Source organism: Chiloscyllium plagiosum, unplaced genomic scaffold, assembly GCF_037043375.1.
Source record: "Chiloscyllium plagiosum isolate Xiang-an unplaced genomic scaffold, Cpla_swu_hap1 HiC_scaffold_9, whole genome shotgun sequence".
Classification (NCBI taxonomy): Eukaryota; Metazoa; Chordata; class Chondrichthyes; order Orectolobiformes; family Hemiscylliidae; genus Chiloscyllium; species Chiloscyllium plagiosum.
In genome coordinates, this window is record NW_028270147.1 from 72,734,773 (window position 1) to 72,762,098 (window position 27,326).

Below are 27,326 nucleotides of genomic sequence, written 5' to 3' on the forward strand. Positions count from 1 at the left end.
CCTTCCTTCTACTCTTAGCTCTAATTACAAATTAAAGGACCCAACAGATTTGTTTTTGTTCTTGAATTGAGACTATCTGCACAGCGGATTCCCTCCCTCTAGTCCATGAAGTAGAAATTTCCCACAAGGGTACCCAATGGCCTGATTCTGAACCTACATCTTTCTCTTTCTTCCCTCTTAACTCTCTACAAATGGTCACCAAGCTCATTTTGCCAACAAGATCTAACTCCTAATCCCTTAACCTTATTCCCACCAAAACTGTTGACAATCTAACTTTCCTTCCCTGCTCTCATCTTAGCAGATACTGTTAACAGTAACTTCTCATCAGGTACAGTCCATCTCTCCTTTAAAGATGCTAACTTTATCCACCTCTTAAAAAAAAAATCCCAACATTGCTGAAGTCTTACAAGTTTTTATCCTCCACCCCTCCTTTTCCTTATCTATGTGTGCTGCTCAGCAACTTCTGAAAATATGTGAGGGTAAAACTGAATAACTTCCAAATATTAAGTGCAGAAATAGGAATGTGCAACTATTTAATTCACAAAAGTATTCCAAGTAGGACACCAACATGGCAATATCTAATAGCACAAAATATTTAAATATACATTTGACGAAATTTAATTAGCTTTATTAAACAGCAAAAAGTTGTAATTTGATCTGTTCGATCAAATATATTGCTATTAGCCACCATCTGTGTTTATTATAATAAAGCAGTTGTTCACACTCTCACAATCAGCAAGAACAAACTGAAACCATTGCAACCTCCTCACCATTGCTGCTTCTGAATGCTGTAGAGTGCCATTCAAAAACAACATGGCAATGCTAGTTACATGTTTGAGTGCTGTGAGTTAAGATTAATGTCCTAATAATCAGTTATATGCTCAAATTTATTTCACCACAATACTCCTTTCCTAATGACAAAATCTATATGACTCGGTTCTAATAACAAGTACATGCAACATTTCTACGAGTTAATTGTAAAGACTAATATGTATTCTTTTCATTATTGAATCCTGCACAACTGATAACCAATGTCAGTCAGATTACACAAAAAGAATGCTAAGCAAATGTTGCAGGTACATTTCAAAAATATATAGATACACAAAATTTGCATTTGAAGTTTCAAAAAAATGTACCATTGAGACACATAAATCAAATGCTGCATTCTACTTTGAAAAACTGAGCTTTATCCCATAAATGAAATACAGACCAATAAACATCACAAATTTATATTGTGCAAATTACATTCACTTCATACTGCTCACAAAAGAACATTCAATAACTGTGCCAGCTTATTGTTCTTAAGTGAGGAAATACTGGTGGAAATAAAGATGTGTTCACAAAGATACATCATCATATCAAGACAGCTACTGTAACAAAGATAACAAAATAAAGGCATACAGAATTAAGATGACTATAATGTATTGAGATGGTTAGAGAACAGAAAGGAAAAGGAGAATTTCCTGAAATGAAAGATGCATTGAATGATGCATAACGCACATATACAAATACAGGAACTAAAGCATACCATGGAATTTCTCGAGACTAGCTGCTATTACATTATAACTAATTGGTATCCTAAATACAATTTGCATGCCTTTTCCCTATGCCCTAGCTTTGAAAATTTAAATTGAACTACATACACAGCCTTTGTGGGAAAGGGGCTGTTTCACTGTTCCATTTGCTCATGAAAAAGTGGGTCCTGATTTCATTTTGAAATAGTCTGGCTTTAATTTCAATATTTTGCTCTCTTTGAACACAACTGAGATGTTAGCTTCTGCACGCCACCTTATAGAATGCTTTCAACATTTCAAAAACGTTGAATACATGAAAATGAAGTTTTTTAACCTGCCCTTACAACACAACAGATGAAGCACTGGTATTAAATGTACTGGTGATCCTGTACTGTATCTCTTTCAAAATGGAAATATATTTCTGAGATTTGGTGCCTGATATTAAATATAGTACTCTAGCTGGGGATTGGCAATTTTTATATTATAACTATTTTAAGCTAAGATGTCAACATTCAATTAGCTTTTGTTATAATGGTGCATTAGATTTGTGTGACATGTATACAGATGAAGATTTCCTTGCTCCTCCACAGCACCAACTTCCGTCCACAAGAAAAAATTTAATTTTCCTTTCTCAGAGCCAATTGTCAATTCTACCCACTCAACTTGGTCCCTCTATAACCTAAGGCTTCAGTTATGGAACTCTGCCCCCAGTTTAGGGTAATCTACAAATCTGGACAAAGAACGCCTATTTTTTTCATCTAAGTCATTTTTAAAGATGGCATTAAAGTTAAGGTCACAGGTTCAGTGCAACATCATTTGTCAATTCCCAGCATTCTTAAAAGATTTCCTTTATGACTTCACCCAATCTCCTATCAGTTATTAATTTTCTGGACTTAGAAATGGGAGAATAATCCTGAAATTTTCTGCTCACATAGAAGTGACAAAAAATTGTGTCAAGGATAGCAAGAAACTGCAGAAGGTCTAACGTTAACCACATTGCTGCAATTCAATACAGAGGAATGAAGTGCACTTTAATCTCTCCAGTCCAGAAATGTGAAATACCATTGATCTGATTTTTGTTTCAGCATGGCCCATAATTCACTTATCACTCATAGCATTGCAACAATTTGTATGATAGGAGAGAGGGAGACAAGATGGTTGACTGAGGAAGAGAGGTCAGATGAACTAAGTATAAAATAAAATTAAAAATCAAAGTTTTCGAAACTGGTAATGCTTTGCCAAACTTCTGGAAACGGGGATATACTCAGCTTTTAATACTAAATGTTTATTGTTACCCTACTCTTCCCTTTTGGTTGTGCTAATTCTAGTTTCTGTGTTTAAACATGACCTTGTGCTGCATTTTCAGGCAAAAACTGACATTGTGAAGCTCCATCTTCTGCCTTTTTCTGCCTTCCGTTCTTTTGGAATTGTACTTTCGATAAGATGCGACTTGGATGCAAGCATTCAAGTCTGAAGAGGTGACAGTGTAATACATGTTGCAATGACTACACGTCTTAAGTAAGATATTAGAGTACAAAATGCCGTAAACATTGTGTGTATATGTGTGGCTTGTTTAGTGCTTTCTAGTTGTCATTGTTTTATGTCTGAGGTAGATATTTTTATCTGATTGACACACTTGTTAACTACATTATTTCTTAATTCCATAGGGAAGGAAACCAGCGTCCTTACCTAATCTGGACCACACGTGTCTACAGAGCCACAGCAATGTGGTTCACTTTTAACTGCCTTCTGGGTATTAGGGATGTGCAATGAATGCTGGTGGCCTAGCCAGCGATGCCCTTATCTAGTGAAGAATTCCAGAAAATACTTATTTATGAATTTAGTTCCAGGTTTGATAAGATGTGACTTGGACGCAAGCATTCAAGCCTGGAGAGGTTACAGTGTAATATATGTTGCAATGATTATACATCTTTAATAAAATATTAGAGTACAAAATGCAATAGACCTTGACACACAAATAAATCATCACTCCTACATAGTCTGATCTTCCCTTACAGATTTAATTGGGGAGGAGATGGGAAAGTGGTGGGGTTCCCACCCATCATGCATCTTATTAAAAGCTCTCCAGCAAATCTGCCACAGCAGAAGGCGTTGAACTCACCTTCATGCCTAGCAAACTAGTAATCTTTTTAAAAAGAACTGATGCAATCATGGTGACAATCCACTGGCTTTGCTATAATTCACACATCTCAAGAATGACATGTAAAGGAATGCTGCAGTTGCAGTACCATACAAAATGAGAATTGCAAATTTTTAAGCAGACATTTTGTCTACCAGTTTCCAAATTACAGGCTTTTCTTAAAAAGAACTAGAAGATCAGTTTCATTGCATTGTTATTGATGAGAAGAGAGTAAACATTTGTCATGATTGTGGTCATGAAAGGAACAGCCTTACCTCTATTGCCTTATCTATGGAATGCATTTTCATGCTTCCACCAAGTGAAAGACTATCAATGCCAGAAATGATCCGGGATAATCCAGTGCATTCTTTATCGGTACTCTGCCGTTTTTTCAAGGACCTATAAATATCACCTTCAAGCCACATGTGGCCTTGCTTCCTGTAGATAAATTCAAGAGGTCAAAATTGAATCTCATTATTCTTTTGACCTTTATACTTAAAAAAAAAACTTTGGAAGTGAATATATATGTACAGTTTAAAAGAGCTTTGTGCTGTCCCTCAGTATCCTAAAGTGATTGAATTCACTTAGGCAGAAGCCTACAACAAATTCCACGTACACTTTCATTTTTTGACCATTAAAAGTTGGTTAATAGCCAAGTTTTTGGAGTATTCATGTGCATGCACAGCTATCATTTAACTAGAACCTTGGCTCACTTTAATAATCTCACCAGCAGAATTAGAGACTTTTCTTAGTATCAGATCTAAGGTACAGCTTACCATGTCTTTGCATTCTTAACAAAGTGCAACTATGTTTGCATGATAGTGTAGAACGTTAAGATCATTAACTTGGCTGCAGTGCCTAAATTCCAATTAGCCTCCACCTTCAAGAAGAGGGTGCGAAGAAATAAAGATCAAATGCTGCTGGAAGTCACAATGACAATTACTTTGAACTATTTTCAGCCTCCATTCAAAATCAGGCAGGATCCCATATCTCAAAAACACAACGCATTCAAACTTAAAAATAAGAAAGAATGCATCTAACACGAAAGTTCAAAAATTTGAATAATGATTTATAGATTTAGTTGTCAACATCTAAAATTCAGCTAATAAAATTAGGTTCAGCAGCACTGTCCCATCTAAGCTGTGGGGTCCAAGGTGCCAATCACAGCATTGACTTCTGTTCCAAAGTCGCAGTTGTGTGCAGGCCTCAGAGTCCCATGCACCTGGAAAGAAAATTAGAGGGAATGCTAAGCAGTAGAACTGTGCATTAATGTCTAGGGAACTCTGCTTGAATTCCAGTATACTCAAAACAAACAGCAACATTATTGGAAACTTCTCCATCATTTTCTTAAACTTCACTATTCCCTCATTAGACAGGTGTAACTTCCAACTTCCTTTTTCGCAAAAAAAAAAGCATGTTGTCAAGGGTGTTCATTTTGCAATCACCAGGACAGATGCAAGAGTACTAAACTGCAAAAGGAATGAACAATTTATCTTACAAAGAAAATGGTACTGACTGGCTGGCGTCTCAACTAATTTGTTTAGGGGCTGACATGGACAATGCACAATGGGACAGTTCTATGTTGTACAAAAAAATTGCAAAACATGGACATATTCCTTTGTTTACAGAGGACAGGGCCTTGTATATATATGCAGATTCTAGGGAGTGTAAGTGAGCTAAATTGTGACGTGACTGATAACTGAAATTGTCATTAAGTTTAATGCCCAACAGATCTGGGATTATTCAACAAGTACAGTTTAAGCACAGAATCACTCTATCATTAGATATTACATTACAAAGTCTTGCAATGTGATTCATTTTATTACCTAATTACAATCATAGTTTGGAGCACATGAGCAATTGAAAACTTGACAGATGGCAAGTGGAGCACTGCAAGGCACAGGTGACTGTAAACCCATGGTTCCTAAAGATTTTCACCACTGGAGTTTCCTTTCCTTTTGTCAGAGTCTGTGGTAGACTAATAGAGGTTTGTACAAATATTTGACACATTTACCTTTGTTCATAGAAAACATCTTGCACACAGTTAGTGGGAAGTAGCTGGATCAATTCTGTGTAGCTACGTAGCTGGAATTAAAATAATGTGTGCACAGTACAATCTGGGCATGGTTACAACAAGCAGACGAGGTGCACTTCCCTCAAGAAATTAAGAGATATTGTACTAGCATTCAAGAAAGTTCAATCTTACTCTTTTCTACATTACAGATGATAAATATTAGCTAACACCAATATCACACTGAAAAATTAGCCTTCAAATCATGTGTTTTAGTGGAGACACCAGTACTTTTCCAGGATATCCACAGTAATTCAGCAGAATTGAGATTTGAACTTGATTTACTTTGTAATCTTTATTTCTAATAATTTAACTATATTCCTTGCAGTATTTTGCAGACTCAGATTGGTGAGTTCATTTGCCTGTGAAAACTGCAGTCAGCAAACTCGCAGCAAGCCTCAAGCTTCGGAATACTGTGCTCTTCATATTCTGGAACTGGTATTTTTCAGATTCTTGTTGTAGTCTTCAATTGGCGATTATGTGCCAAACTGGTAGAGTCTGCCAAACTGGTAGAGTCTGTTGGAAGAGAACTTGGAAATAAGTTACCCTTAGGCCTTTTGCACATTTATATGGATGTTAATGGTTTAAGTTTTGCAGTACTGCTTTTTCTTTAACAAAGAAGGTTTTTTTGGATGAAGTTAAATGTTGATATTTTTGTATCAGTGTAATTCTGACGCAAAATAGTTCATTTCTCTTGGGGAATATTTTAGTGACATTGATTAACTGCAATCTCTTGTCCAGATTATCCTTATAATGGTAGGCTAGCCATTGTTTCTTCATTTCATCCAAGTTGAGTGCTTCATTGTTGAATGCTTGATGGTTTGTATACACAGCTACATTTGTTAACTTAGGATATAATTCTCCTTAATTATTAGTTATTTTTTACTACTCTACCTTTAATTTCCTTATCTGGTATTTTGTGAATGACTTTTCGTTTAACTGAATGACAAGAAATGTGTTCAACAGTTCATATATTTTTAACATGCTTTGGGGGTTGAGGAGTGTGGCTGTGGTTAGGAGTGGGGGAGTAGGGGAGAGGAGAATATAATTCAAACTTTTCTCATTTGTTTTAAGACACAGCTTCCCAAAATGGGGTCAGAACTCTAAATGGGGTCATTAGGTCCAAGGCAGCAATAACCAATCCCATCAATCTGCTTTCAAACATCTTTCCCCTCCCACTTGCCCCTGCTCACAAAGGTTTTCAAGTCCCAAAATAGTGTCACACTTGGAAAATGTTTGGGAAGCATTATTTAAAGAGAACCAACTCTATTTCTCACCAGTGAATCAAAGTAAGCAATTAACAGCCATCTTCATCTACTACTTATATATGAATTTAGTTCCAGGTTTGAGATGATCAGCATGGCGGTAGGTTTCTGAAATTAAAAATCAGTCAATATTTCTCTTGTATTAAACATTTTTATTGTGAGTTTCCTTCAGAAAATATTCAGACTCTTCAGAAAAGATAGCTGCAGCCAAGATATCAGATGGAAGATGAGTGATAGGATTGGTACAAGAAATGTAATTAGGCAATGAATGTTGAAATCACGAACCAAGCCTACTAGTGCTTAATTCTGAAGCAAATACTTTTTTTTTTAAAGAAATCTGGCCTCCTCCCCAACACTGCACATGCACATTCCTGCCAAATTGACATGTTCAGCACAAACTAAACATATGGATGATAATATTAAGTCATTACTTGAATCTCTGGTTTACCAGCTACATCTCTCCTCTGTCCACAAAAACCCTCCAATCAATTAGGATCAGGTATCTGAAATTAATTCTCTCCCTCCTAATTCTCATACTTTCTGCAGTCTGTTCCTATTGCATGTTCATCCATTCTTTACTCTTTAGGGAAAGGAACACTCAGATAGGATGTGTGTGAGATGAGGTGTAGACACCACTGAGAATGGGAGGGAAAAAAACAGATTTACAACCACATAAAGGAATGGAAGTAATGTTAAACAGGGATGATGTGTAACATTCATACCTGGTAAATGAAAGCAGGAGAAAGGATAAAGTAAAAGGACAATGAAGTCACAAAACATGATACGATATTTCGATAGCTATTTTTAACCTACAGTGAAAGAGATCTCAACATACAGGTCAGGATCAGTTGATTTCCGTGAGAAAACTGAATGATGGATTTGGCAATTTTTCAATCAGCAGGCTATCATCTCTCATCTCCTCAACAATTCAGGAAAATACACACCTATTTTATTTCACTCTAGCACTATATAAAACAAGTATTGTACATATGGACCTCTACATGGAGGTAAGTCTTGCACAAACAGTTTAATTTTAGGGGTGTTCAACTGGTTTAACAATCTAGGGGAAGAGTTACTCCAATATCTGAAAGCCTCAGTACCAAAGTAGAGAGCATATATCATCAAACAAACTGAAATTCATCAGGAGGAGAAAGCCTTGGGAGGGGCCTTGAATGCATCAGTGCAGATGGAAAGAGTCTGAAACAAATGAGTAAAATCACAAAACAATGGAACATAACAAATCTTGAATATAAAATCAAAAGATGCATTAAATCTCTTAAAATACTTCCGCTTTTATGTGCCACATATGTGTTTTCCAAGTTGATAGCTTTGATTTAAAAGGGAAAAGTAATGATCATGTACATCACCTGTATTATTCAAACTATGTAAATGTTGAAGGAAAGTTGGAAATGCATCAGTGTATATTTGGAAACAGTATGAAAGGAGAAAAGGTTAGCACTCCCTTTGATGCAGATGGAAGGGATCCTAGTGGACTTATAACATACAAATGGTTAAGGCATTGCCATTTACTCAGTGGCAACTCACCATGTTTTGGGGTCCTCTTGTGGCATAGTGGTAGAGTCCCTACCCTTGAACCAGGAGGCTCAGGTTCAAGTCCCAATTGCTCCAGAAGTATGTAATTACAACTCTGGACAGGTTGATTAGAAAAATAGGTTAAACCTTTTTTAAAATGTGGCAATTCATTTTCTCTTGAGAATTTTATTTTCTTTATTCCTAGGTCGGATGCAGGTACCATTGGCAAGGCCAGCATTTGTTACCCATCCATTCTTGCCTTTGAATGAGTGGCTTGTTAAGCCATATCAGAGGCCAGTTAAAAGTCAACAATATTGCTCTGGATATGGAGTCACACATAGGCCCGACTAGCAAAGAATGGAAGATTTCCTTTCCTAAAGGATTTAGTGATCCTGATGAGTTTAGCAATTACCAATAGTTAGCTTTGTATTAGACTGGCTTTATATTCTAGATTATTAATGAAATTTAAAATCTAGCATCTGTAATGGTAGGATTTGCATCAAATATCCCCAACATAGCTAAATATATTTGGTTTATTAGTCTAAAGACATTACCACCACACCAGTATCTCTTCTACATAATTTGTAATAGAAATAAATCAGTTTTTTTTATTCAACATGCCATGGTATTGAGTAAGTCTGCACTCAAAGTAATGCTAAGCAAAGTAATCTCTAATTACAAAGTATAGCTCATACTAAATAAACAACTCAATATTTTTAAGTTCTAAAACAATGAATCCAAACTACCTATACTAAGTACAACTAGAGGTTGTGATTATCTTCTAAAATGCAAGAAAGCAGGATGAAGACAGAGTTGAGAGTAAAGAGATAAAACATGTATTTGTTACAGTTATAATTGTAATATTTAAATTTCCCACACAGCTCAAATAAACAAAGTGGTAAATAAAATCAAGTCAAGCGTGAACATTTCCAACACAGATCAAAGAACTGCAAATACTGAGGATCTGAAACAAAAACAGAAATTGTTGGAGAAACTCAGCAGGTCTGGCAGCATCTGTGGAGAAAAAGCAGAATTAATGTTTTGAGTCCAGTGACCCTTCTTTAGAATATTTCCAAGTTCTTTCCAACCAATTTACTACTAATGTAAGGGTCACAGTCAGGACAAGGTCTGAAATACTAATGGAAAAATCCAGAATATGGCACCACAAAACAGTGGCTAACCACCAGGTATCCAATCTTAAAGAGGTCATGTTTAGACATGACATACACAACAAAGAAATGCAAATTGCTGACTGCAATTTTCAAAGAAACCTGCTTAAACTGTACCTGGAAACAAAGATTAGGTACTAGCACTGCAATATTTAAAACCTCAATTCTGGTATTTTGGACAATCACTGAGGGCACAGCAATTCAGGAAACTAATAGCAAAAGAAGAATGCACAATTTATCATAAGTTTAAATAGTTAATGTAATGTACTAAAATGAGAAACTGCACAATATTTAAATGTAATGATTAAAATTGACAGAGTTCAGAAATCGATCAAGTTGACTAAAGTGAATATTGAAGCCAAAATAAATATATGTGCACCAATGTTACTGTCTCATTAAACAGACAGAAAGCATGATGCACAAGGTCAAAGTCTTTTCATTTGGAATTTGACAAATCTTTTGACAAGCTTCCCTATTTTAATACAGTTACACAATCCAAGGAGAACACATTACAAGATGTATTGTTTGTCAGTATAATGCCACATGATATAATTAAACATTCAGGTGGAAAATTAATTTGAAAAGACCTTTAAACCAATCCGGATATCACTTTTCTTTTACGTCCATTCCATGCAGTAATGTAGCAAATATCAATAAACGTTTTCACAGAACATTCCTAGACAACGTGATTCACAATAAGCCGAGTTTCAAACAAATTGAGCAAATCTTTACAATGGTTTTTCACAACTAGTATCACAAGTTATATTTGACCAATGCTTTTATATTTTGTGGAATATGTGATACCAGCGTGTGTAGATTTGTTAACATTACCAATACTAAAAACGAAAATACAGGAGATACCAGTGAAGATAACATCATTACACTAATGTAAAAATTACAGTTTATTTCAAACAATAAAGCCCTTAAAAAAACTTTGATAAAATGTATGTTTCCAAATAAAGTGTCACAGTCATTTTATACAGAACCCGTACACTCAAATCCACTATAGCTCTCTTGAGCTTGAGATGCATGACTAAAATTCAATATAAATGACATATCAGAGCAAACCTAAGCAGCATGTTTACCTATATTGTTTTGCTGAATCATGATCTGGTCTTCCTACGAAGTGTTGGAAACGTCATGCAATATTAGATTAGATTCCTACAGTGTGGAAACAGGCCCTTCGGTCCAACATGTCTGCACCAACCCTCCGAACAGTAACCCACCCAGACCCATTACCCTACCCGATTTTTACCCCTGACTAATACACCTGATGCTACAGACAATTTAGCATGACCAATTCACCTGACTTGTACATCTTTGTGATTGTGGGAGGAAACTGGAGCACCTGGAGGAAACCCATGCAGACACAGGTAGAATGTGCAAACTCCACACAGTCACCCAAGGTGGGAATTGAACCTGGGTCCCTGGCGCTGTGAGGCAGCAGTGCTAACTACTGAGCCACCGTGATGCCCTCAATTAATGTTATAGAGTTATTGAGTCATACACGGAAATAGACCCTTCAGTCTCATGCTGAACATAATTCCAAACTGAACTAGCCCCATCTGCCTCCTCCTGGCCCATATCCCTCAAAAGCTTTCCTATTCCTGTATCTATCCAAATGTCTTTTAAACATTGTAATTGTACCTGCATCCACCAAGTTCATTCCACACATGAACTACTCTTGGTGTAAAACATTTGCCTCATGTCTTTTTAAAAATCTCTCTCCTTAAAAATGTGCACCCTTGTCTTGAAATCCCCCATCCTAGGGAAAAGACAATGACCATTAACTCTGTTATTTTATAAATTCCTATCAGATCACCTTTCAACCTCCTATGCTCCTGCCTATCCAGCCTTTCTTTATACCTCAAACCTTCCAAACCAGGCAACATCCTGAATCCTCTGCAGCTTGATAATATCCTTCCTGTAGCTACACAACCAAAACTGGACACATTACTCCAGAAGAGGCCTCACCAATGTCCTGTACAACTTCAACATGACTTCCCAACTCCTATACTCAAAGGTCTGAGCAATGAAGGCAAACATGCCAAATGCCTTTTTAACCATCTTGTCTACATGTGATGCAAACCTTAAAGAATTATGTATCTGCACCCCTAGATCCCTCTGAACTACCAACACTACCAAGGCCCTACCATTAATTGTATAAGCCCTATCCTTGTCTGTTGTATCAAAATGCAATACAGTACCTTGCAATTATCCAGATTGAACTCCATCTGCCATTTTTCACTTCATTGACCCATTTGATCAAGATCCTTTTGGGATCTTCGAAATTCTTCTTCATTGTCAACAATGCCACCAATTTTGGTGTCGTCCACAAAATTACTCACCACGTTGTGATACAAAAACCTGAATTCAGGTCTAAAAAAATTGCCCATTACCTAATTAGTTAAATAAAATACTTAGTTGGCAGAACAGTGGGCTGTGCAATTTAATACAACAATAGAGTAATAATTGTTCAATAAATGGTGGTAAAATAGGGATGGAGTTGAAAAAGATTTAGAGGCGTGAGTATACTTGGCACTTAAAAGGTTCACTTGCTGCTGAGTTTTAAAAACTGAATTAGAATGCAGAACCAACAAGTCATTAACTTACCTGCATAGCTTAGGATTCTGATTATAAATGGTCGCATGCACAGTCCAATGACAATAATAAAATGCATGGGTTCACACAAAATGATTTTAGGCTGTAATTTCTGCTGCAAAGAGTCACACCAAACGCAATTTTTAAAAAGATTCCATCTCTGTACAATAAACCTTGCAACAACTCAAGATTGTTTTGGTGAATTTAGCATGTTTATTTCATGGTGCCAAATGACTGTGCCAGAAAATGCTGAGAAAATGTCATTAAAACTTAATTGACTCTAATGATATTATTGCACTTACAATAATGTCATTAAAATGTTTCAGAAAAACTCTGAAAATTGCAGCCTTTCTACACTAATCCTACTGACAAGCAGGCAAAAAGTATGGATTTTGGTAGTGTTGATTAAGAAAATTATGTTAAATAGGATTGCATTGTTGGATTAATGGTATCTTCAAAGTCCTAATGAAACACTGTAATAGGGAGACCGATCACCAGTTCATTATGGCATTGCCTATAATACAAGACACTTCAGTTTTCTGCTACTGAAGAGTTGGGTCATGCTCAAACAATGACTAGAAACAACCATTTCCTTGTCAAGGCTAATTCTCTGTCAATAGATGTGGAGCTGGGAAAACACAGCAGGTCAGGCAGCATTCAAGCAGTAGGAAAGTCAATGTTTCAGGGTGAAACCCTTCATCATAATTCAGCCTGAAACACTGACTTTCCTACTCTTCGGATCCTGTCTAACCTGCTGTATTTTCCCAGCTCCACATCTATTGACTTTGACTTCCAGCATCTGCAGTCCTTACTACCTCCATGGCTAATTTTCTGATTTCTCAGTTTCCCTCCCTCCAAAATGTGCTAGGAAGCCATACAAAGACCAAAGAGTAAAGATAGCCATAAAATATTAGCTTCTGACTGATATAATGTTCATCCTTGTTGCACACGTGAATAACTCCCTGAGTAATGTTAAGAGAGATGAACACAGGAAAGATTAGCAAGTGTTTTTTTAAGAACACCCATTACTTCTTTAATACCTTAGATACAGTAGGCTACCTTGATTGCTTGGTAAATAAAATTAGCTTTGCCCTTCACAAATATAAACAGTACAATTTACATAAAGCCATTAGTAGTATTTTTTTCTCTACTGATATCAAGACACTGGCTATTGGAATATCTAAACAGTCCTTTTTGCATCGCTGACTGGAGTTGCACATCCAGTGGAATCTCAGATGTAGCAAACTCCATGGGAATGGCCTGGAAATCTGAAGATTTCAGTGGCAATTCTCCCATGTCTGAAAAAGAAACTCAAAACTGAGAATTCAGGGGGTTTCACTACAATTAAGTTTAGAGTTACCCAGGAAAAGTTAGAAATGTAAAAACCTAGTCTAACTCCTGGGTAATTAAGCTAACCTTCCCAACTTAACAGTATACCTTTGAGACCCCTGGCAACCACATTCACCAATCAGACCCTACCAAACAACACAATTTCTCACCCTGTCACCAGACCTGAACTCCCTGGAACCCGCTGAAAGACCCACCTATGCCCACCTGGTGGCACCCTAACTTCTTAATCGACTGCTGCCCTAAGCCCACAGTTACCATTTCACAGCAGCTATCAAAGTGTCCAGCTGTGCTTCTTGACATTTAAATCCCAGAACATAACATATTGACTGCTGTAAAAGGGATTATGGTTTGACTTTCCCCAATTGTCCTGCAGTCCACGGTAACTGTGTTGATATCAACTATGCTCAGCATTCTGTAGGATATTGTATTGGAACTAACAGCTAGAAATGTGGTGAATTAAGAAAAAAAATCACTAAAAAAAGAGCAAAAGTGGCAATTTGACTGTGATTACCATTCCTTGTAATATATTCTTTCTAACACTCAGACTGTTCTGTCAGAGCATTGGTCATCAACTTGCTAGTCAGTCAAATTAGGATAAAAGTTGAGCTAAATCAAGACATTTTAATAAACATGAATGCCATTGATTTTAAACAATTTACGATGCCCATAAAAGAGCAAGTATATAAAAGGTGACAGGATTGATTTTTTTTAATAAAGATGATCATTTCAACATTCAGGAGAACTAAGATTTACCTTCCTCATTCAAAATAAATGTGGACTGTCATCTACCTGACTGAATAGCTCTGTGAAAACCACTCAGCTGCAGCCAAATTTCAACTTCAACCTCAACCTTTGTAGAAAGAGAAGGCTCCATGGATACCTAAAGTTTGGTGTGGTCACGGACATTAGTAGTTTTCGGAAGCTGAATAGCAATCACACATGACAAGTTCCTGTTCTGCAACAAGCAGAGCAGTATAAAGCAGGCATTTCAATACCCTACAAACTATTTAGAATCCTGAGAATCCCTACAGCGTGGAAACAGACCATTTGGCCCAACATGTTCACATCAACTCTCCGAAGAGCATTCCACCCGAACTCATACCCCTACTCTATCCCTGTAACCCTGCATTTCCCATGGCTAATCCACCCTAACCTACACATCTTTGGACTGTGGGAGGAAACTGGAGCACCCAGAGGAAACCCACGCAGACATGGGGAGAAGGTGAAACTCAACACAGACAGTCTCCCGAGGCTGGAATTGAACCAGGTCCCTGGCACTGTATGATAGCAGTGCTCACCATTGAGCCACCGTGCCAACTGCGACGGAGTTTATTATCGATTTTGAACAAATCTATACAACGGTGGCCTGAAACACAAAATTCTCGACGATAATTCAAATCATCTATTTCCAATAAAGCGATAGAATAAATCTATTCTACGTAAAAATGCATTTCAGCACCAAACAGAAATTACATTTACATTCTTTAAAGTTCTAACATACACTGTTTAAAACAAAATCAAAACTTAGTAATGTTTCTGGCCTGATTGTCTTTTTAGAACACTTAGAAAAAGTGCTCTCAACCTATACAACAATTCTTTCTGAATTACTACATTAAATATTTTCAAAAACAAGATAAATTAGTCACTTACTCCTCCAAGAAGTGCTGCTGTGGGCCTATTATAGACCCTGGTCGACATATCCTAATCCATCCTATGGCTTCTGCTGCAGTAAATCTGTAGTGTTTCATTATGTAACAGGCTATTAATGTACCTGTTCGTCCTAAACCAGCTGAAATGAAGGAAAATTGATTATATGGTTACATAATTTCTCAAATTGGTAGCTTAAATAAAAACTAATTTATAACTATTAAACTAGGATTGATTGAAATCAAATTAGACAAAATATGATTCTGATTTAATGCACCTTACAACAAAAACTTAAATCTAAACCTAGCGAAGAAGAACACCATCATTTATCATGGCAACAATCCAGTCACCCAAGTAGTAGCTAAATATTATTAAATGAAATTTCTAAAAAATAAGAAAGGAACATTTTTTCCAATCAAGATTGGGAGCAATTTAGTGGACTACTTGGACTCAAGTGTATTTGATGTTTTGGTACTGCATTCTTGGAATTAATAATGACTTCCTAATCATTAGAAAGTGCACTTTCAACTGTCTGACCAAACATTTTATGTCAGAAACAACGCTCCCTCACATTGCTGCGTGTTCCAATCCTCATTACTGTGCAGTTCACCCCCTCAGGCAAATTAGAGTCATAGAGATGTACAGCACGGAAACAGACCCTTCGGTCCAACTCATCCATGCCAACCAGATATCCCAGTCCAATCTAGTCCCACCTGTCAGCACCTGTCATATCCCTCCAAACCCTTCCTATTCATATACCCATCCAAATGCCTTTTAAATGTTGCAATTGAACTAGCCTCCACCACTTCCTCTGGCAGCTCATTCCATACAAGTACCACCCTCTGTGTGAAAAAGTTGCCCCTTAGATCTCTTTTACATCTTTCCCCACTCACTATAAACCTATGCCCTCTAGTTCTGGACTCCCCCATCCCAGGGAAAGGACTTTGTCTGTTTATCCTATCCATGCACTTCATAATTTTATAAACTCCTGTAAGGCCTCCGACGCGCCAGGGAAAACAGCCTCAGCCTATTCAACCTGTCCCTATAGCTCAAACCCTCTAACCCGAGCAACATCCTTGTGAATTTTTTCTGAACCCTTTCAAGTTTCACAACATCATTCCGATAGAAAGGAGACCAGAATTGCACGCAATATTCCAACAGTGGACTAACCAATGTCCTGTACAGCCGCAACATGGCCTCCCAACCCCTGTACTCAATACTCTAACCAATAAAGGAAAGCGTACCAAATGCCTTCTTCACTATCCTATCTACCTGCGATTCCATTTTCAAGAAGCTATGAAACTACACTCTAGGGTCTCTTTGTTCAATAGCACTCCTTAGGATATTACCATTAAGTGTAAGTCCTGCTAAGATTTGCTTTCCCAAAATGCAGCACTTCACATTTATCTAAATTAATCTCCATCTGCCACTTCTCAGCCTATTGGCCCATCTGATCAAGACCCCATTGTAATCTGAGGCAACCTTCTTTGCTGTCCACTACACATCCAATTTTGGTGTTATCTGCAAAGTTACTTATGCTCGCATCCAAATCATTTATATAAAATGATGAAAAGTAGTGAACCCAGCCTGATCCTTGTGGCACTCCACCGGTCACAGGCCTCCAGTCTGAAAAACAACCCTCTACCACCACGTTCTGTCTTCTATCTTTGAGCCAGTTCTGTATTCAAATGGCTAGTTCTCCCTGTATTCCATGAGATCTAACCTTGCTAACCAGTCTCTCATGGGGAACCCTGTCGAACGCCTTACTGAAGTCCATTTAGATCACATCTACCGCTCTGCCTTTATCAATCCTCTTTGTTACTTCTTCAAAAATCTCAATCAAGTTTGTGAGACATGATTTCCCACACACAAAGCCATGTTGACTATCCCTAATCAGTCCTTATCTTTCCAAATACCTGTACATCCTGTCCCTCACAATTCCCTCCAACAACATGCCCATCACGACGTCAGGCTCACTGGTCTATAGCTCCCTGGCTTGTCCTTACCACCTTTCTTAAAAAGTGGCACCACGTTAGCCAACCTCCAGTCTTCTGGCACCTTACCTGTGACTATTGATGATACAAATATCTCAGTAAGATACCCAGCAATCACTTCCCTAGCTTCCCACAGAGTTCTAGGGTACACCTGATCAGGTCCTGGGGATTTATCCACTTTTATGCGTTTCAAGACATCCAGCACTTCCTCCTCTGTAATATGGACATTTTTCAAGATGTCACCATCTATTTCCCTACATTCTATATCTTCCATGTCCTTTTCCACAGTAAATACTGATGCAAAATACTCGTTTAGTATCTCCCCCATTTCCTGTGGCTCCACACAAAGGCTGCCTTTCTGATCTTTGAGGATCCCTATTCTCTCCCTAGTTACCCTTTTGCCCTTAATGTATTTAAAAAACCCTTTGGATTCTCCTTAGTTCTATTTACCAAAGCTATCTCATGTCCCCTTTTTGCCCTTCCGATTTCTCTCTTAAGTATACTCTTACTGCCTTTATACTCTTTTAAGGATTCACTCAATCTATTCTGTCTATACCTGACATAAGCTTCCTTCTTTTTCTTAACCAAACCATCAATTTCTTTAGTCATTCAGCATTCCCAACACCTACCAGCCTTTCCTTTCACCATAATAGGAATATACTTTCTCTGGACTCTTGTTATCTCATTTCTGAAGGCTTTCCATTTTTCAGCTATCTCTTTACCTGCAAACATCTGCCCCCAATCAGCTTTTGAAAGTTCTTGCCTAATACCGTCAAAATTGGCCTTTCTCCAATTTAGAACTTCAATTTTTAGATCTGGTCTATCCTTTTCCATCACTATTTTAAAACTAATAGAATTATGGTTGCTCGCCCCAAAGTGCTTCCCCACTGACACCTCAGTCACCTGCCCTGCCTTATTTTTGCACCTTCCCTTGTAGGTACATCCACATATTGAATCAGAAAATTTTCTTATACACACTTAACAAATTCATTTCCATCTAAACCCTTAACACTATGGCAGTCCCAGTCTATGTTTGGAAAGTTAGAATCCCCTACGACAACCACCCTATTATCCTTACAAATTTGTTTCTTAATTTCCCTCTGACTATATAATACAATCCCAATAAGGTAATCATCCCTTTCTTATTTCAGTTCCACCCAAATAACTTCCCTGGATGTATTTCCGCGAATATCCTCCCCCAGTACAGCTGTAATGCTATCCCTTATCAGAAACGCTACTCACCCTCCTCTTTTGCATCCCTTTCTGTTCTTCCTGTAGCATTTGTATCGTGAAACATTAAGTTGCCAGTCCTGTCCATCCTTGAACCATGGTTCTGTAATTGCTATGATATCCCACTCCCATGTTCCTAACCATGCCCTGAGTTCATTTGCCTTCCCTTTTAGTTCTCTTGCATTGAAATAAATTCAGTTTAATTTATCAGTCCTACCTTGTTGTCTGCTTTGTCCATGCCTGCCCTGACTGTTTGACTCGCCTTTGTTCTCAACTGTACTGGTCTCAGATCGGTTTCTCCTCACTATCTCCCTGGGTCCCACCCCCACCTTAATAGTTTAAATCCTCCCGAGCTGCTCTAGCAAATCTCCCTGCCAGTATATTAGTCCCCTTCCAATTTAGGTGCAATCCGTCCTTCTTGTACAGGTCATGTCTACCCCCAGAGAGCTTCCAATGATCCAAAAATGTGAATCCTTCTCCCATACACCAGCTCCTCAGCTCTGCATTCATCTGCTCTATCCTCCTATTCCTGCCCTCACTAGCTCGTAGCACCGGGAGTAATCCAGATATTACTACTCTCCAAGACCTCCTTTTAAAATTCCTGCCTAACTCTCTGTAAGCTCCCTTCAGAATCTCAATCTTTTTCCTTCCTATGTCATTGGTTCCAATGTGTACAATGACCTCTGGCTAGCCCCTCTCCCCCTTAAGAACATTCTGCACCTTCTCTGAGAAATCCTTCATCCTGGCACCAAGGAAGCAGCACACCATTCTGATTTTTCGCTGCTGGCCACAGAAACATCTGTTTGGACTTTGGACTAGAGAGTCCCCTAACACAATCGATCTCTTGGAACCCAACGTACCGCTCATTGTATTAGGGCCAGTCTCGATACCAGAAACTTGGCTGTTCGTGCTGTGTTCCCCTGAGAATCCATCATCCCCTCTATTTTCCAAAACAGCATTCTTGCTTGAAATGGTGATAGCCAGTTTTCCCCCTTCCTATAATTGCCATCCATCACATCCCCTCGCTCTTGTAAATTCCTCATTGCCTCTAACTGTCTCTCCAACCGATGCATTTGATCTGATAGTATTCGCAACCAACGGCATTTATTGCAGATATAATCCTTAGTAACATGTAAACTCTCCCTAAACTCCATCTGACAAGAAGAGCATATCACTCTACTAAAGGCCATTTTTGCTTCTTTCTATCTACAGACCCAGAAAATAGTATTGTCTTATTCCTCTACAAACACTGCTCCAGGTTAAATTAATACTTATGGATTATATTTTAAGTTTAATCAAGAGACATATCTCAATAAAATATATAATCAAGAAAGAACCCACTCTACTCACTACTGCAGACTTACTGTCATGCCACGCTTAAAATATCCACTTATTTGTTTCTGTGCTGTCACCTCTCCCAAACAGGCTCCTCCAAGATCAGTTGTGAATGTTACTGTTTGTTAATTTTCCCAGACACACTCCAATATCCAGTGATGCATGAATTCAAATAGCAAAGGCAGTAACTGCGCAGGTTCACTGCTCTGTCAGCTAGCAATGTGGGTTTCTTTCTCTCCTGCACTGACCTCACCATGTGCTTCTTTTGTCTGTTCCTCTCTCTTTTAAAAGTGCTGTTGTTTTGACTTTTTTTTTCTCCAAAAGTCTTGTATTTTCCCAGGTTTTACCAGCTCAAACATGGCAGATACATTTCTCCTTTATGCCATTTTCCCAGGACATTGGTTAGGCCACTGTTGGAATACTGCGTGCAATTCTGGTCTCCTTCCTATCGGAAAGATGTTGTGAAACTTGAAAGGGTTCAGAAAAGATTTACAAGGATGTTGCCAGGGTTGGAGGATTTGAGCTATAGGGAGAGGCTGAACAGGCTGAGGCTGTTTTCCATGAAGAGTTGGAGGCTGAGGGGTGACCTTATAGAGGTTTATAAAATTATGAGGGGCATGGACAGGGTAAATAGGTAAAGTCTTTTCCCTGGGGTCGGGGAGTCCAGAACTAGAGGGCATAGGTTTAGGGTGAGAGAGGAAAGATATAAAAGAGACTTAAGGGGCAACTTTTTCACACAGAGGGTGGCACGTGAATGGAATAAGCTGCCAGAAGAAGTTGCAACATTTAAGAGGCATTTGAATGGATATATGAATAGGAAGGGTTTGGAGGGATATGGGCCGGGTGCTGGCAGGTGGGACTAGATTGGGTTGGGATATCTGGTTGGCATGGACAAGTTGGACCGAAGGGTCTGTTTCCATGCTGTACATCTCTATGACTCTAAGTTACAGCAGGCAATTAGAGAAGCCTGACAGAACATTTTCTCCTCAACTTCGTGTTCTGATCAAAGAATGCTGGTGGAACATAGCATTTAGTGCCAGATTCAGAACTATATGATGCAAACACACTTGTGTAAAAATGAAGGATCATGTGAGAGCTGTAATGATGGAATCATCTTCATTCTGAATAGGGTTGGGAACCACCATTCTGGTGAGTGATATAATTACTGCTGTGAGGAGGACTCAAAAATTCAATAGCAGAGGCAACGGATCATGGCAGACATGAAATGTGATAAAGCAAAGAGAAACATTAAGTAAATAGACCAGGGTGTAACAGAATAGGAAAGAACATTAACTTAGAAGTGCTTCAGCAATTGCAAAAAAGGTAAAAAGGTAGAAAGTTCTGTAGATGAATGCCTGCATTTTCAAAATAAAGTAGCTCATCTCTCAGCACAAATAGGAATTAATTTTTATGACCAAATAACCACAGAGAAACTTGTGGGACTAGTTAACAGGTGCATTGGGACAGACATGTCTTAGCCGTTCTCTGGGGAGTCAGTTAAAGTGCAAACGATCAACCCATATATTGATGACCATCATTCTCTATTCCAAATGAAGAGAAAAAGTTACAATGGTTTGTCAGCCTCATGAGGATGGACATCCAAATAAAACATTAAGGAGGCTATTAATTTTTGGAATGTTGATGGTATCAAACATTCTCCACTGAATGATAATTTTCATATTCCAAAACCTATAACATTCCCAACTGCCATTTTGAACAGTCAACATAATAATGCCTTTTAAATTTTTTTTTTAAAAAACGTGAATGTCACATCTTCAGAAATCATCTTTTTGTCTGTGTCTTGTGTAGATGGGGAGTGTTTGTATCAATTACATTTCGGGTATTGTGGAAGTTAAATATTTATCATTACTTTTGTTTAAAACTTACAAAAAAGCCTGTTTTGCGTCGGTTCTTAGAAGTCAAAGCACTCAAGATGTACCCAAATATATATATCAATCAATCGGCCTTTTCTCGTTGGAACGGCGAAGGATGAGGGGTGACTTGATAGAGGTTTATAAGATGATCAGAGGAATAGATAGAGTAGACAGTCAGAAACTTTTTCCCCGGGTACAACAGAGTGTTACAAGGGGACATAAATTTAAGGTGAAGGGTGGAAGGTATAGGGGAGATGTCAGGGGTGGGTTCTTTCCCCAGAGAGTGGTGGGGGCATGGAATGCGCTGCCCGTGGGAGTGGTAGAGTCGGAATCATTGGCGACCTTTAAGCGGCATTTGGATAGGTACATGGATGGGTACTTAATCTAGGTTAGAAGTTCGGCACAACATCGTGGGCCGAAGGGCCTGTTCTGTGCTGTATTGTTCTATGTTCTGTGTTCTAAGAGGTGGGGAGAAGAGATGATTATCCCATATCTCTCCCATCCTTAGGACAGAAAGAAATTCTTCTACTCTTTGAGTAATGTCAGTGTAAGTTTAGGTCCACCACCAGCCAAGATGGGCCTTCAGTTTTAATGTTCCATGAAAATGAGGTTACTTATGGTGCAGCACTTTTTCAGCAGCCACCTAGGTTATGAGCTCTGGTGGGTGAGAAACCCATAATCTTTCAATTTAGAGAAGTGAGTGATACCATTCACTTTGTCTGTGGACAAGCTTGCAGGGGAACTTGTGTAGTTTGACTCTTAGAATAACGTGCCTCTTTCTGAGATCATCATCTTTTCAAGTACTCATATGTTTTCAGAACAATTAGGCCAATAGAAAGCAATGCGTGCGTGCGAAAGGACTGAATGGGTTATTGGAACAATGAGGCCAATGGGGACATCAAGGTGCATGTAAGCATTTGCGAGAGAAAGACTTCCACATACTGAAAAACAAAGAGCAAAAAAAAAGGTGGAGTGCAGAAAATGAAAACCCTAATGACATTTTACATATTTATTATACTCAATAACAGCTGCTTCACATATACAATGTAATGTTTTAAATGCTTACATCATAAGATGTAATTAGCCAAATTTATTCTAATGAAAACAGATTGAATATAGTTACTATAGTTGGTAATATTGATTCCAAAAACTCCAATCTTTGGCTTTTCATACCCAATTAAAAAAATACTTGCCTTTAGAGAGAAAACCTGCATTACCATTTTAAATCCGATATGACTTTTCTTCAGCATTGAAGTGAACTTACAGTCAGAAATAGGATAAGTTATAATGGGGAACAAACGACATACCAATTAAATGGATGGTATGGTTCTGTTTTCACAAAGGAAGACACAAATAATGTCCCAAAATTCTTGGGGAACTAAGGGACTAGTAAGAGGGAGGAAATTAAAGAATTCAATATTAGTAGTGAAATAGCGATGGGGAAACTGGTCAATAAATCTTCAGGGGCTGATAATCTACAAAACAGATAAGTTAAAGAATTGGCCTTAGAAATAATGGATGCACTAGTGCTCATCTTTCAAGATTCTATAAACTTTGGAACAGTTCCTAGCAATTGGAGACGAATGCAACCCCACCATTTTAAAAAAAGAGGAATGAAAAAGTAGAGATTCACCCACAGGTTAGTCTGCCATCAGTAGTCGGGGGGGGGGGGGGGGGGGGGGGGGGAATTGATAGGTCCCATTGTGAAAGATTTAATAGCAGAGGACTTGGAAAATAGTAACAGGACTGAACAGAATCAGCATGGATTTACAAAAGGGAAATCATACTTAACCAATCTACAACAATTTAGAGGACGTAACAATTAGAGTTCATAAGGGTGACCAAGTGGATGTGGTTTACCTGGACTTTCAGAAGGCTTTTGTTAAGGTCGCATCTAAGAGATTAGTATGTAAAATTGAAGAACATGGAATTTGGGGTTGTGTGCCGACATGGATAAAACGTACTGGTTGGCAAACAGAAAACAAAATTGGACTAATCAGATTTTTTCTCTGGTTGGCAGGCAGTAATTAGTGGAAGGGCTTAGTGCTATTTTGTAAGGTTATCCATTTTGGTCGCAAAATCACGAAGGCAAATTATCTGAATGACGACAGATTCTGAAAGTGGAATGTGCAATAAAACCTGGGTGTCGTTGTACACCAGTCACTGAAAGAAAGCTAACAGGGGCAGTAGATGGCAAAGAAAGCAAATGGTATGTTGGTCTTCTTAGCAAGAGGATTAGAGAACAGGAACATGGATGTCTTAGTGCAGTTATCCAGGGTTTTGGCAAGACCACACCTGGAGTGTAGCGTGCAGATTTGGTTTCCTAATCTGATGAAGGATGTTTTAGCTCTGGAGGGACTGTAAAGGAGGGAAATCAGATTGGTTCCTGGGATGGAAGGGCTACTATATGAAGAGAGACTGGATCAGTTAAGTGACAGTGATCTTGTAAAAACCTATAAATCTTTTAAAGGACTAGATAGAGTAAAGGCAGGAAGATCTTCATGATGAGCGGGAAGTCCGTAACCAGGGGTCACAGTGTAAAGATGCAGCGTTGACCATTTATGACTGAGAAGAGAACAGATTTCTTCACCTAGAAAGAGAGGTGAGCCTGTAAAATTCTCTGCTGCAGAAAATGGTTGGAGTCAAAACATTGTTGTAATTCTTCCATGAAAACGTTCATAGTTCTTAAGACTAAAGGTATCAAAGGGTACAGGTAGAAAGCAGGACAGGGTACTGAGTTGGATGATCAGCCATGATCATACTGAATACTGTGTCAGGCTCAAAAGGGCAGGAGGGTCTATTCTTGTGCTTATTTCCCATGTTTCCATGAAGATGTTCTGAAGGCGAGTCATATCAGACTTCAAATCTTAACTCAGTTTCCTTCTCCACAGATGCTGGTGAGTTGGTTCTAGAACTTTGTTTTTATTTCATATTCCCAGTATCCACCGTATTTTATTTTCATCTACCCCACTGTCCTCATTGCTCAGCAAATCATCAATATGCTGACTATCCAAAATCACACTGTGCAAATTCAGTGTATTATACAAAACACAAAATGGCTGTATGCGTCAGCAGACAGCCAGACGGGACAAGTCACATGCATCGCTGACAAAGGATTAGGAAGGGGTTTTGGAGCCTGGCAAGAGCAGGACCTAAGACTAGTTACTTTAATGCATGCTGAATTTGGAACAAAATAAATTAATTACATTTATTTTGGGTACATTTTAATGGTTAAGATCTTATATCCATTACAGAGACATGGTTACAAGGAGATCAATTCTGGGAACTAAATATTTGAGGGTGAGAGACTTTTAGGTAGGAAGGAAAGTGTGATGGAGTAGTTTTGTTAGCATGAGATGGAAAGTGTGACAGCAATAAATTATCTTGGATTGAAATATGCAGAATGCATATGGACGGAAGTAAGAAATAACAAAGGGAGGAAGACACTGGTGGGAGTAGAGTATTGATCCCCTAACAGTATGCATCGAACAGGAAATAAATCAGGAGATATTGAGGGCACATAAGAAAATCAGTAATTAATCATGGGTAACTTTATTCTTCGTATAATTTGGGAAAAATCAAATTGGCAGAGGTAGCAAAATAAGAATTCACAGCGTAGATGTAACAGTTTAGTTGGAAAATATGCTGTGGCTTCTTTCAAGGATCCAGATATTAGTTAATGAATAATGAAGCAAGTTTAATAAACTATCTCAGAGTAAAAGGGCCCTTATAAAACAGTGACCATAGCATGGCATAATTTAGCATTCTGTTTGAGAGCAAGAAACTTTGGTCAGAAATAAGTATGCTAAACTTAAATAAGGGTAATTACATAGGCATGAGGACAGAATTTACTAAAGTGGATTGGGAAAAAAAGACTTGAGCAGAAGACACAATTGCTAGATAATAGCAGATGTTTAAGAAAGTTGTTTATGACTCACACTAAAAAGGTATATCCCAGTGGAGGAGGATTCTCAGAAGGGAATAAACCAACCATGGTTAACCAAGGAAGTTAAAGGTAATACAGGTAGTAGTGGGATAACACGTGTTTTGACAGTGTGATTTGGCTATCAGGCAACGGTATTTTGGCAATAACAAAACTCCAGTGGGGATTGCTTCGTTCTACGCATGCTCTGATTGCTCCATGCCATTTTGCATGTGTGCTGATGTTCTTACTGTTCTACACGTATGCCGGTGTCAGCACATGCACGACATTGGTGCAGGTCTTCGTGCCATTCTGTGCATGCACAATGTCTGTGCCAAAGTCTCTGCACTGGTTTTAGTGCTGTTCTGTGCATGTGCCAATGTCAGCTGCCAACAGAGTTACCGTACAGAGAGCAGCTTTCTTACATTTTTAAAATGTACTGTGTTAAACTTAATTTTGTTTAGTTAATAAATATAATTTCAACCTACATTCAGGCTGTGCTATACTTTGCGTTAGACTTTTGGGTGATTTTTGAGCGATCTTGTGTGATATTTTTGGCTGGTCTGTCCCTAACCCCACTTTTCCCATAGGCCCCATTATGTTTATTAAGCAATTTTCTATTAAGTGAAGTTTCAGTGCAACGTAACTACAGCGTTATAGGAGAACTACTAGTACAGGAAGAAGATTCTTTATCCAAACATCCAAAAGCCTAACAGCCCTGAAATCTGAAGGATTTTTTGTCAAGTTATTTTTTCATTAACAAGGTTGTTTGGTGAGCAGTTAACCCAGGTCACCACCCACTCGATGCGTGTCACTCAGATGTGACGTGCGGGGGCGTGGCCAAGCACCGACAGGCCTGGGGTTTCTCTGTGAACAACCCCAAGTCGACACCACTCGGTACGTGTCATTCAGATGTGACATGGGTGGAGGGGCAAGCATGTCCTTAGTTAGAAGTCTGCTGCTCCGGTAAGATTTTCAAAGATTTCACCATTAAACTGTCACATTCTGAAAACCGAAAAATTCTGAATTCCGAAAAACAGCTGGTCGTGAGCATTTTGGATAAAGGATTGTCTACCTGTATCAAACTGAAAGGAAAAAAAAACTATGTGACAAAGATTAGGAGTAAGTCAGAGGACTGGGTATGTTTTAAGAATCAATGAAAGATGACCATAAAAATAATAAACAGTGAAAATAAACTTTGAAGGTAAACTAGCAAATACAGGTACAAAATCCTTTATCAGAGATTCTTGGGGCCAGTTATTTTTCGAATTGGAATTTTTCAGATTTCAGAATAGATGATATTTTCAAGGTGAAATAAAAATTACCTAACAGCAGACACACGTGTGAATAATACGAGCGCTGAGACACAATTAATGCCTGCCAGTGCGAGGCCACGCTGCCATGTTACATCTCAGTGATACGGTTCGAGTGAGTGTGGAATTGAGTCACTTGTTCGCACACCAAAATGATGCTCCACACTCCATGAAAAAATTTCGGACTTCGGAGCTTTTCAGATTTTGGAATTGTGATAAAGGATTGTGTACCTAGGAGAGCTTCTTTAAGAATATAAAAACAGAGAGGCCAAAGTGAACAAAAGCCCTTTAAAGGATGAGGCCGGGGAAATAATAATGGGGAACCAGAAGAATTGAATAAATATTTTGCATCAGAGTTCACGATAGGG

At 38.3% G+C, this 27,326-nt stretch overlaps 1 protein-coding gene and 1 non-coding gene across 4 annotated transcripts in view; one reads left to right on the forward strand and one right to left on the reverse strand.

Annotated features, from left to right (window-relative positions):
• The window catches only part of cdc14ab (cell division cycle 14Ab), a 181,512-nt gene that overhangs the window by 54,360 nt on the left and 99,826 nt on the right, over positions 1-27,326 (reverse strand). For all 3 annotated transcript variants that reach the window (XR_006313008.2, XM_043699680.2, XM_043699682.2), the window contains exons 10-11: positions 15,294-15,432; positions 3,930-4,092 (exon numbers count right to left, since the gene is read on the reverse strand). Coding sequence is in view for 2 of the 3 variants with exons in the window: in XM_043699680.2 (XP_043555615.1) it covers positions 3,930-4,092; positions 15,294-15,432 (302 nt within the window). In the remaining variant the exon portion in view is untranslated. The remainder of the gene's footprint in view (positions 1-3,929; positions 4,093-15,293; positions 15,433-27,326) is intronic.
• On the forward strand, positions 8,420-8,543 carry LOC122554824 (U6atac minor spliceosomal RNA). The gene has a single exon (XR_006313106.1). It is a non-coding gene; the product is annotated as a U6atac minor spliceosomal RNA (small nuclear RNA).